Below are 12,385 nucleotides of genomic sequence, written 5' to 3' on the forward strand. Positions count from 1 at the left end.
CAGGAAGGGCAGACGTGGATGTACATTTGACCTGAGTCACCCTGCAAGGCCTGGGAGGCCCAGGAGGTTTCTCCATACATCGTGGGATTTGGTAGGCTTGGCCCCAGGGGAAAAAGCCGCGGTCAAGTTTTGAGATCACTCGACTTGGGGAAGGACAGGCTGACGCTGTGCTAGACATTTTCTTTCACCCAACAAGTATTTGTCGAGTGCCTATTAACGTGCTGGAGCTGTTCTGCGCACTGGGAACAGCGATGAAGCAACAGTTCAAACCTTTCCTGAGAGCCAACCTCCACGTTTTACGGAAGAGGCAACTTCGGCTGGAGGGCGGCGTTGCGTTGGGCAGCCCCTTAGCTGTCCCAACACACGTGGGCCAGTCTCCGTCCGGCTGCGCGCGCCGCCTGGGCCTCCCCAGCGCCCCGCCTGTCTCCGCGTCAGCCCCCCAAGCCCGACCCACACGTGGGTTCCAGCACGTCCGCCGGCTCCCCCCTCTGACGTCAGCCTAGCTGATCCTCTTAAGGCCCCTCCCGCGCCCGGCGCCGAGTGCTGGAGCCGCTGCCGCCGAGTCCGGATCTCGTTTCTGCGCGCCCCCGACGCCCGCCAGACGTGCACTCCCGGTACGGTCGGCCCCGGCGCGCACTGCGCCCGCGGGGGAGGGAGAGCGAACAGCCTCGGGCTCCGCGGCGCTGCTCGCGACGGGGTCCTGGCTCCCGGGAGGTGGAGGCGCCTCTTCCCAGAAGCAGAGTCCCGAGACCTCTGGGCGGTGGCCCGCACCACGCGTGGGTTCGGGGTCCGCCGCGCCCTGCTTTTGCTCTAGGCGGGAACAGTGGCTTCTGGCCGCGCCGGGGAACCGAGGACTTGCCGCACCCACCCTGGGGTCGAAAGCCCGGGTGGATGCGGAAGAAGTAGCAGGCGATGGGTCTATAGGGCGGGGGTAACTCTGGGTTTGAACTTTAGGCTTGAAATCGGCGAACCGCACAGAACTCGGGATGCGGTTCCCGGAACCCGTAGGCCTCGGCGTGTTCGGGGCGGCTTCTTGGAAGCCGGAAAACGGCCGAGCGCCGCACGGGTTGCATTTTTCTCCTGGGACGCTCGAGAGATGGGCTCCGTGGAAGTGGCTGCTGCCTGGAGATTATGGGGCGCTCTCCGCGCAAAGGATACAGATTAAGCAGCTGCGGGTGTATCCCGGCTACGCTAAGCGCGGGGCGCACGAGGATGGCAGAATCCCAGCCCTCCCGCACCTTGGTCGGCTTATTGAGAGTAGGGTCTTGCGGTACCATCCCCTCCTTTTAACAGACGGGGAAACCTAAAGCTGAGAGACGTTTAGGACAGAAGGTCATAATGAGTAGGTGGCAGAGGTGGGGGAAGACCTCCTTTCTTCAGGGCTCTCGCTACCAGACGCACCCTCCCCCCACCCCGTGTTCTCTCACCCCAGCCCCTCCGTTGAAGGGAACATTGGAGCACTGGCCCGAGGGTCTAGTGAAGCCAGCAGGTCTCTGCAGACTCTCCCTTCCCCCGCCAGGCTAGAAACCTTACAAGGCTGTCTAGAAATAGCAGCGATTTGTAAGGAGAGACCTTATTCCATCTTGGTGACTCTGGACTGCCTTCCTGGCGATCCTCTCGGACTTTTGCCCTTTGGGGCGATGTCAAAACTAGACGATGTGATTTGGGGATGCAACCTGTGAAATTCCCTCCGGCGAATGCAGTGCAGGGTTGGATTAACAGTGGAAAGCCCTTCCCCAGGTCTAGCATTAGAGGGTTCCAAATATGAGTTTAGGGCACCAGGCTTCAGGCCCTCAGCAGTTATTTCTCCACTTCTTGTACTGAAAACATTTCCGCATAGCGTGCCTCACACCTTTGCAACAAGGATCACGGCCGAAGCCATATCCGGTTGGTTAACAGCTCCTGGTTCTTGGTAGAGGGATTTTAAGTCTGGCGGTGGCCGCGCGCCAGGCCTGGCTGCCTGCCAGCGGGCCTTCACGTGGCTGGTGTCTGCTCGCAGGGCCCTAACTAGGTCTAAAGTCTGAATCCCCTTTGACCCACAGAGCAGGAGAGCTCCCGATTGTCTCTGCTCACGGGCGGGGCTTCCCCGCAGTCCGCCGTCTGGTACCGTGCCCACCTCCCAATGGCCAGCGGCCTCTAGACTCGTCTGTCCCAGCGCTCCGAAAGGCGCATGCGCGCAGGTTTCCGGGGCCCGCTAATCTTCCGGCTCTGGGCGGGGCGTAGAGTCGGAGCTGTGGGTCCGATCTCCGCCCCTTCTTCGGGGGTGGGCAGGAGAGCAAGTCAGCGCGCTTGCGCAAAGTTCATCACACGTTCCTCTGCATTGGGATGGAAACCTGTAGCCGTTAATACTTGTATCTGCACGTGTCTCTGGTCCTTACAAGAGGGGCGTGGCAGTGCACTTGAGTGACTGAAGGAGAGCTGGGCAGGTGGCTCGCGGTGATCTTATCCGAGAAAAGCCCGGCCCCACTTGGGGTTAATAAACCAAGATGAGTGAGCCTTCAGGAGGTTATACATACACCCAAACGTCGATATTCCTTTTCCATGCCAAGGTGAGGTCCTTCACTCTGAAACCCTAGCCCGAGCAGAACCTGGTATTAGGCCTTTCGGCTCTCCTTTGGTTACATCTAGGGTTTTTCCTCTTCCTTTGTAGTCATGTCATGTGATTTTTAGTTGCAAGCACCCAAAAAGAAAGTTAAATAAGCTTTTTCCAGGATAGGTCTTGGTTAATAAACATTGAGAGGATGCAGTGACACGAAATGCTTTTCTCCCGTATAGATTCCTTTTGGTTCAAAGTCCAATATGGCAACTCTCAAGGATCAGCTGATTCATAATCTTCTGAAGGAAGAACAGGCCCCCCAGAATAAGATTACAGTTGTTGGGGTTGGTGCTGTTGGCATGGCCTGTGCCATCAGTATCTTAATGAAGGTAAGTGAGAGTGCACCACTGTGGAAGCCTATACCTTGACCCCACCCTCTCCTCCCACACCCTCTCCAAGAATTGTATGATCACATTGTATATAAAAATATTTAGGTTCATTCACTTATTCAAAGAACTTTATGTGAAACAAACTTTTGAAGCATGATGACATATTAAAAGGGTATCTGAAATTAAAAGTATCAAAGGTTACCAGGCTGAATAGTCAGTTCCTAAAATTCACTGTCCTATGTTAACACGCAAGGATTATCTACCAGTGAAAAGGAAGGGTTTATGCCTTTAAATGAGCCAAAACTCCTTTTTTTTTTTGAGTTGGAGCCTCACTCTGTTGCCCAGACTGGAGTGCAGTGGCACGCTACCGGCCACCGCAGTTTCGACCTGCTGGGCTCCGGTTATCTTTCCGACTCAGCCTTCCAAGTAGTGGGAACTACAGGCGCGCACTACCACACCAGCTAGTTTTTCATTTATTGTAGAGACGAGATTTCGCCAAGTTGCCTGGGCGGGTCTCGAACCTGCGGTCTCAGGCAATCCACTTGCCTCGGCCTCCCAAAGTGTTGGGATTACAGGCTGAGCCACCGAGCCTGGCCGAGCCAAAACTCTTTTTTTTTTTTTTTTGAGTTGGAATCTTACTCTGTCACCCAGACTGGAGTGCAGTGGCCACTCCTGGCCACCGCAGCCTCGACCTGCTGGGCTCCGGTGATCCTTCCGCCTCAGCCTTCCGCGTAGCTGGAACTACAGGCATGCGCTACCACACCCGGCTAATGTTTGATTTATTGTAGAGATGAGATCTCGCCAAGTTGCCCAGGCGGGTCTCGAACCCTCGGGCTCAGGCAGTCCACTCACCTCAGCCTCCCAAAGGCATGGGATTACAGGCTGAGCCACCGAGCCCGGCTGGAGTTTCTTTTTAAATTAATTAATTATTTCACAGACAGCCATACAACAATATGGAGTTTCTTATTAGAGTAAAATGATGAATTCGAATTCTGGGTTCTGAATAGAATTGGGTTGAAATGAGAGAGGACTAAAGGCAGAAATGAGCTATGCAAAGGTCTTGTAACAACACAGGTTGCTCTATATGTGTTCTTAAGAGAGGCCACATAATACACCAACTTTCAGGGTTTACCCACTGGATCAGAAATTGATGCCATCTGTTTTCCTCCACACCTACTAACCGCCTATAGTCTTTTTCTGTGATGGTCTCTGACTCAGATGTGGGTGAGAATAGCAACTGCCAGACTACTCATTGTATTGTAGATAATGTGGGATAGATCTGTAGCTGGAATAACCTTTTTGATAATGACTGACCACATTTATTTTAAAGCTATGGTTGGTGCTCCTGGTTTGAGATGCACCTATAAACCTTTAGATTCAACTATACAGATATTTTTTGCCAATATTATTCAATGCATGAATCTGTATATAAAACTGTTAGTGTTGGTTCATATCTAGAAACAGAGAATGGTCCAGAATATTGTTTTTTAATTCCAAGAACTCCTGTAAATGTTGCTCTGGTGGGGAAATGGGGCTGGAGAAAGGGTTAGTGCTAGCTACATGTGGGGGTACCTGTGAGTCATTTTTTAAAATGGGGGCTGCTTCTACTTTGAAGTATCTCCTGATACTGTACTAATGAAGTGGCAGAACTCTCTTGTGCCAGAAATACATAAATTTTTTTATGCCCTTCTAAATATCTGGAAGTAGCATTTTCCCATTTAACTAAAGATCTTATGTCTTTTAGGACTTGGCAGATGAACTTGCTCTTGTTGATGTCATGGAAGACAAATTGAAGGGAGAGATGATGGACCTTCAACATGGCAGCCTTTTCCTTAGGACACCAAAAATTGTCTCTGGAAAAGGTTGGTTTTGATAAGTTTATATTGTAGTTCATGCTAGACTTAAATTCTTTATCAGGTTTGAAATCCTGGCTCTACAAAGATTTTTTAAAATGCCGGTTATGAGAGCTTTGGAACAATTTTCCACTGGAGCTTGTGACTATCAAAGCTTCAATTTCTAATAAATGACTTAAAATGGAAATCTAAACTTAATGAGTAAAGCTGCAAACCTTAGGTTTATATTTGACCACATTTGTTCAGACTCTTAAGTTAAATATAATTACTCCTCCCACATCTTTTCACACATATAACACAAGACTGAGAATATAGTTAATGAGCCTGTTCAGCAAATATTCTTGGCTTGACCCTTTCACACTTTACCAGCACTAGCCAGAAAACCTGGATAGAATGTGGGCCCAAATAATGTCTGTTTTGATATTTGACAGCCATTGGCTATTTACTTGATTGTTGACTCCCTTCATCCCTGGGTTAACTGTCTTGTGCCAACAGGGCAAAACATGCTTGTTGGGCGTAAAGGTGTCTCTGCCTTAAAAAAAAAAAAATTGCTGGACTCGGTGGCTCAACCTGTAATTCCAGCACTTTGGGAGGCCAAGGTAAGTGGATTGTTTGAGAGCCACCCGGGCCACTTGATGAGACCTCACCTCTACAATAAATAAAAAAAAAAAATTAGCCTGGCATGGTAGCACACGTCTGTAGTTCCAGCTACTTGGAAGGCTGAGGCAGAAGGATCGCCGGAGCCCAGCAGGTCGAGGCTGCGGTGGCCGGGAGTGGCCACTGCACTCCAGTCTGGGCGACGGAGTGAGACTCCAACTCAAAAAAAAAAAAAAAAAAATTGCATGGGCTGATAGGGCAACAGTTAAGTAGTTAAGTGAAAACAGAAGTCTGAAGAGTGTGAACATTGAACTCAAGTAGCAAAAAATTGCAGGATGTATAAGGAATTGATATGGGAATGAAATAATACGCTTGATTCCTTCCAGCTCTCCTCAGTCATAATTATATAAAGTTACAAAGTGACTAAAACTAGAAAATAAGGAATGTTCTTCCTCCATTTAAGGGGTCACAATGATAAAACTCTAAAAACTAAAGGAAGGACCTGGGGGGCAGTAGGGGCACTTATCTGCCAATGTACATAAAACCCTGATAAAATGGTCCATACAAGAAGTTTATGGAACAAGTTTTGCTGTCAAAGTAAAAGAATTCTCTTAAATGCCTCAGTCTGGTCATTGTTTTTTCTCTAGACTACAATGTGACTGCAAACTCCAAGCTGGTCATTATCACAGCTGGGGCACGTCAGCAAGAGGGAGAAAGCCGTCTAAATTTGGTTCAGCGCAATGTGAACATCTTTAAATTCATCATTCCTAATGTTGTAAAATACAGCCCAAACTGCAAGTTGCTTGTTGTTTCGAATCCAGGTAAGACTTTTAACTGCATTTACTGCAGAAAATAGACACACCTGTAATCCTAGCACTTTGGTAAGTGGAGGCAAGAGGATTACCTGAGGCTGGGGGTTGAAGACCAGTCTGGACAACTTGGCAAGACCTGGTCTCTACGATAAATAAAAATGTGCTGGAGCCGGGCTCGGTGGCTCAGCCTGTAATCCTGTGCCTTGGGAGGCTGAGGTGAATGGATTGCCTGAGCCTGCGGGTTTGAGACCTGCCTGGGCAACTTGGTAAGACCTCATCTCTACAACAAATCAAAAAAATTAGCCAGGTGTGATAGCGCGTGCCTATAGTTCCAGCTACTTGGAAGGCTGAGGCGGAAGGATCGCCAGAGCCCAGCAGGTCGAGGCTGCAGTGCAGTGGCCGGGAGTGGCCACTGCACTCCAGTCTGGGTGACAGAGTGAGACTCCAACTCAAAAAAAAAAAAAAAAAATTGGCTGGGTTTGGTAGTGCATGCCTGTAGTTTCAGCTACTTGGAAGGCTGAGGTCCAAGATCATGTTTGTGAATAATAGCTGTTTGCTTAAATGATACATGGTTTATTTTCATAAAATTTATCAGTTAGTCATGATAAATACTAAGATATATACAGAGCAATATATCTTGAATAGGTAATCATTATCTAATGATTCACCTAATATCTTTGCCTAAATGTTTTCTTCATAGTGGATATCTTGACCTATGTGGCTTGGAAGATAAGTGGCTTTCCCAAAAACCGTGTTATTGGAAGTGGCTGCAATCTGGATTCAGCCCGATTCCGTTACCTAATGGGAGAAAGGCTGGGAGTTCATCCACTGAGCTGTCATGGGTGGGTCCTTGGAGAGCATGGGGACTCTAGTGGTAAGCATAAGTTATTTTTTTTGTTTTTAAAAAGGTTGTATAAAAAATTGACAGGCAAAACCAAGGTAGGAGGATTGCTTGAGGCCAAGAGTTTGAGACCAGCCTGGGCAACATAGTGAGGCCTTGTCTCTATAAAAAGTTTAAAAATTTAGATGAGTGTAGTGGCACACATTTGTAGCCCTAGCTACTTGGGAGGCTGAGGTGGGAGAATTGCTTGAGCCCAGGAGTTCAAAACTGCAGTAAGCTATGATCATGCAGTTAGATAGCTTGAGGCTAGGAATTTGAGACCAGCTTGGATAAGACCCTGCCTTTACAAAAGTTTTAAAAATTAGCCTGGCATAGTTACGTGTGTTTGTCCAGAAGTTTGAGGTTACAATGAGCTGTGATTGTGCCACTCTGCCACTATACTTCAGCCTGGGTGGACCCTGTCTCTAAAAAAAAAAAAAAGCTAGCAAGAAACGAATATATAAGGATTAAATATTCTAATAGGTTAGGAAAAGATGTTAGAATACAGTGAACCTTTTTTTATATACTGTAAGTAAATGAAAATCTAATCTAGAAGTGACTAAGGACCGTATTGGTAGTCTTGACCTAAATGTTTTCTCCCAGAAGGGAGTAATCCTTCTAAGCTAAGAGAATTAGAAAAATGGGTCACAATTACTAATCTGTTGGTACATGAAAATAAGTGTATTCTGTACTTTATCTTTTAGTTCCTGTATGGAGTGGAGTGAATGTTGCTGGTGTCTCCTTGAAGAATCTGCACCCAGATTTAGGCACTGATACAGACAAGGAACAGTGGAAAGAGGTTCACAAACAGGTTGTTGAGAGGTAATAGAGCTCATAACTTGACAACATGGAAGGCTAAAATTTATTACTTTTATTTAAAAGACTAAAATTAAAATAACGTTTGCATTTGAGAACTTTCTGTTAGAGAGAACACTTGTTTGTTAAGGGTCATATTCTAAAAACAGATTTAAAAAAAGAGTGGCTAGAATAAAAAATAATGGCAGCCCCAAATGCTAATAAGGATGTGGAGACACTGGGTCACTCATACATCACTGGTGGGAATGTAAAATGAATCACCACTCTGGAAAATAGTTTGACAGTTTCTTTAAAATTAAAAAGTGGATTTGGCTGGGCTCAGTGGCTCAGCCTGTAATCCCAGCACTTTGGGAGGCCAAGGCTAGTGGATCGCCTGAGCCCGTGGGTTTGAGACCCACCTGGGCAACTTGGTGAGACCTCGTCTCTACAATAAATCAAAAATTAGCTGGGTGTGGTAGCATGCGCCTGTAGTTGGAAGGCTGAGGCGGAAGGATCATCGGAGCTCAGCAGGTCAAGGTTGCGGTGGCCAGGAGTGTGCCACTGCACTCCAGTCTGGGCGAGAGTGAGACTTCAACTCAATAAAAAAAGGTGAGGCCGGGCTCGGTGGCTCAGCCTGTAATCCGGCGCCTTTGGGAGGCTGAGGTGAGTGGATTGCCTGAGCCCGTGGGTTTGAGACCTGCCTAGGCAGTGAGACCTCATCTCTACAATAAATAAAAAAATCAGCCAGACATGGTGGCGCATGCCTGTAATTCCGGCTACTCAGAAGGCTGAGGCGGAAGGATCACTGGAGCCCAGCAGGTGTGGCTGCGGTGATCGGGAGTGGCCACTGCACTCCAGTCTGGGTGACCGAGTGAGACTCCAACTCAAAAAAAAAAAAAAAAAAAAGGTGGATTTATCATACAACCCAGCAATTGCAGATAATAGATCCCAGAGAAATAAAAACTTACTAACTTTTACAAATTGTTGCGATAGGGACGCTTTTGGCTTGGTGGCATTATTCACCTATGTGGTTATGTGTGGACCTTATGTCTGTAGAATTGAAGATGAATCATAATCCTTGCTTCATGACATAGTCTCATGATTGGTCTAGCCAAAGTCCTCTTATTTGTATTTGTTTAAATAAAACCTATGAACTCACCACCCAACTCAAACACTGACATTAACTGTCCAATAACTATAGTGTTTTTTGAGACATAATTACTAGTCTGCTTGTGTTTGGAAATGAGTAAATTCTGTGTTTCTACTTGAGATAATCCTGAGTCAATTATTATATGTGTAATTTTGGATTTTTAAAAATTCAATATCCACCGGGTTCAGTGGCTCAGCCTGTAATCCCACGCCTTCGGAGGCTGGGGTGAGTGAATTGCCTGAGCCTGCAGGTTTGAGACCCGCCTGGGCAACTTGGTGAGACCTCATCTCTACAATAAATCAAAAAATTAGCTGGGCATGGTAGTGTGTGCCTGTAGTTCCAGTTACTTGGAAGGCTGAGGCAGAAGGATCTCCAGAGCCCAGCAGGTCAAAGCTGCGATGACTGGGAGCGGCCACTGCACTCCAGTCTGGGTGACAGAGTGAGACTCCAACTCAAAAAAATAAAAAATAAAAATTCAATATCCAAGCCATTCAATATCCAGGCCAGGTGTGGTGGCTGATGCCTGTTATCCTAGCACTTTTGGAGGTGGGAGAATTGTTTGAGCCCAAGAGTTTGAGACCAGCTTAGACAACAAAGTGAGACCTCATGTCTACAAAAAAAAAAATGAACCCGACATGTGCCTGTAGTTCCAGCTACTTGGAAGACTGAGGCAGAAGAATCACCTGAGCCCAGCAGGTTGAGGCTGTGGTGGCTGTGAGTGGGCCACTGCACTCCAGCCTGGGCGACAGAGTGAGACTCCAACTCAATAAAAAAATAATAAATCATTCAATAGTTTTTTAGGTAACAATAGTTAATTTGTTTTGACAGCTATATAATGTTCCATTCTATGAAGATACCACAATTTAGCCATTCTGTTGGAGGGCATTGGGTGGGTTGTCATGTTTTTACTATATAGCAGTACTGTTATGAACATCCTTATGCTCAGTATCTTGATAATATAAGTGCTAATCATAACTAGTACATGCAAAGGTTACTCTTAGATATATAATGGATCAATGGCATTATTCACTATAAAATGTGTTTAGTGAAAGCGTTGTTTTTCTTTTTCCTCCTATCCTCATTTTTTTGCCCTTCCCTTTCATTCCCCTTTCTATCCTGCAGTGCTTATGAGGTGATCAAACTGAAAGGCTATACATCCTGGGCCATTGGACTGTCTGTGGCAGATTTGGCAGAAAGTATGATGAAGAATCTTAGGCGGGTGCATCCAATTTCCACCATGATTAAGGTAGGTCTGTGTAGTGATACACTGTATTTGAATGCTTTGTTTCCTGGTTTTTAAAAAATTGTTCTGAGAAAACCGATTAATGTAAATCCTCAATCACTGATTTAAGTGAAATGTACCTCCAACTTTTTTTTTTTTTGAAAGAAATAGTTGAATTGTTGGGTTTTTGTTGTTGTTGTTGTTGTTGTTTGAGTCAGAGTTTCACTCTGTTGCCCAGCCTGGAGTGCAGTGGCATACTCATGGCTCACCACAGCTTCGAACTCCTGGACTCAAGCAATCTCCTTCTACCTCAGCCTCCTAAGTAGCTGGGACTACAAGTGCATGCAGCCTTGTCTGGCTAATTTTTTGATTTTTTTTTTGTAGAGATGAGGTCTTGCTATGTTGCCCAGAGTGGTCTTGAACTCCTGGGTTCAAGCAGTCCTCTGTGAGCCACTACACCTGGCTCTTGTTGCTATTTTTAATTACTTTATTTTGTACTATTCAGTGTATCATAACTGAACATCTGGAAAGGAATTTGTTTATCAAGTTGTATTACATAAACTTCATCATTGTAGAGAATGTAAGTCTTAGGAAACACTGGAATGCATAAACAAATATAAAATATTTTTCATTTTGCCTTCAGGGTCTTTATGGCATAAAGGATGATGTCTTCCTTAGTGTTCCTTGCATCTTGGGCCAGAATGGTATCTCAGACCTTGTGAAGGTGACTCTGACTTCTGAGGAAGAGGCTCGTTTGAAGAAGAGTGCAGATACTCTCTGGGGGATCCAAAAAGAGCTGCAATTTTAAAGTCTTCTAATATCATACTACTACACTGTCTAGGCTACACCAGGATTTTAGTTGGAGCTTGTGCACGCTGTCCTTTTCACTTGATCTGTGATTAAAGCAGTCAATTAAGATGGACTGGGAAGAACATCAATTCCTAAAGTTAGAAATCGGAATGGTTCATAAAAATACAGCTATATCCTGATGCTGGATGGTACTTATCTTGTGTAGTCCTAAACTGGTTAGTATGAAATAGTTTACCACCTCTGAGGCACCACTGCCAATCTGCACATACTGCAGTTGCCCCTCAAATCACATGCGTATTTACTGTGTGTTATGTAACTTCCCGGTTCTTTCACCGAATATGCCTAGTCCAGCTGTTTTTCTCCCGTCGGTCACATCCTGGGATCCAGTGTATAAATCCAGTATTGCATGTCTTGTGCATAACTGTTCTGAAGGATCTTATTTTGTGTGCTATTTGTATCAGTAGTGTACATTACCATATAATGTAAAAAGAAAGATCAATGCAACCAACTATCCAAGTGTCATACCAACTGAAACATAAAATAAACCTTGAACAGTGACTACTTTGGTAATTCATTTTATTAAGATAAAGCCATAAAGCTGCTATTCATTAAATTATTTGGAAATAATAGGCTATTCTTGGGCAACCCTGTAAATATTTTTTTAAGGGGTACTATTAACTAATAGAAGGTATATATCAACTGGGTTGTTCTGGTACTACTTCCATCAAAACCAATAGCTTTACTTTACTAAGCCCCAAGGTATTATATGAGATTTATTTTTTTTTTTTGAGTTGGAGTCTCACTCTGTCACCCAGGCTGGAGTGCAGTGTCATGCTCATGGCTACCCCAGCGTTGACCTGCTGGGCTCCAGTAATCCTTCCGCCTCAGCCTTCCAAGTAGCTGTAACTACAGGCGTGTGCCACCATGCCTAGCTAATTTTTTATTATTGTAGATTGTAGAGACCCAATCTTGCCAAGTTGCCCAGGCTGGTCTCAAAGCTGCGGGCTCAGGCAATCCACTCGCCTTGCCCTACCAAAGTGCTGGGATTATAGGCTGAGCCACTGAGCCCGGCCAATATATGAGATATTTGATAAGTGCTAATGTAACTGGTACTCTACTATTCATGTATACAATTCAGTGGATTTTGAGTATAACCACATAGTTGACAACCCCTGCCATTATCTACCCTTAGAGTATTATAATTACCCCCAAAAGAAGCCTGTAATTCCAAAGTTTGTTTTTTTTTTTTGAGTTGGAGTCTCACTCTGTCACCCAGACTGGAGTGCAGTGGCCGCTCCCGGCCACCGCAGCCTCAACCTGCTGGGCTCCGGGAGATCCTTC

At 45.8% G+C, this 12,385-nt stretch overlaps 1 protein-coding gene across 5 annotated transcripts; it reads left to right on the forward strand.

Moving 5' to 3' along the window:
* Positions 1-383: 383 nt before the first annotated feature.
* On the forward strand, positions 384-11,602 carry LDHA (lactate dehydrogenase A). 5 transcript variants are annotated; one of them, XM_008062830.2, is made up of 8 exons: positions 384-614; positions 2,776-2,925; positions 4,670-4,787; positions 6,023-6,196; positions 6,888-7,061; positions 7,772-7,889; positions 10,135-10,258; positions 10,878-11,602. In XM_008062830.2, the coding sequence occupies exons 2-8, from the start codon at positions 2,800-2,802 to the stop codon at positions 11,040-11,042; spliced, it is 999 nt and encodes a 332-aa protein (XP_008061021.1). In that variant the 5' UTR covers positions 384-614; positions 2,776-2,799; the 3' UTR covers positions 11,043-11,602. The 5 variants fall into 5 exon arrangements, with proteins under 5 accessions (XP_008061021.1, XP_021570565.1, XP_021570563.1 ...); XM_021714887.1 differs by lacking the exon at positions 384-614 and adding an exon at positions 2,342-2,549; XM_021714890.1 differs by lacking the exon at positions 10,135-10,258.
* The last annotated feature ends 783 nt before the right edge of the window (positions 11,603-12,385 follow it).

This window comes from Carlito syrichta, unplaced genomic scaffold, assembly GCF_000164805.1.
Source record: "Carlito syrichta isolate Samal-C Ts95f unplaced genomic scaffold, Tarsius_syrichta-2.0.1 Scaffold305865, whole genome shotgun sequence".
In the NCBI taxonomy this organism is placed as follows: domain Eukaryota; kingdom Metazoa; phylum Chordata; class Mammalia; order Primates; family Tarsiidae; genus Carlito; species Carlito syrichta.

What these genes read in the sequence shown, in the direction of transcription:
- LDHA (XM_021714887.1), top strand. Translation starts at nt 2,487, where the DNA reads ATGAGTGAGCCTTCAGGAGGTTATACATACACCCAAACGTCGATATTC. An exon ending in AGAGCATGGGGACTCTAGTG is followed by an intron (nt 7,062 to 7,771) that starts GTAAGCATAAGT and finishes TTTATCTTTTAG; the next exon opens with TTCCTGTATGGAGTGGAGTG. An exon ending in CAATTTCCACCATGATTAAG is followed by an intron (nt 10,259 to 10,877) that starts GTAGGTCTGTGT and finishes TTTTGCCTTCAG; the next exon opens with GGTCTTTATGGCATAAAGGA.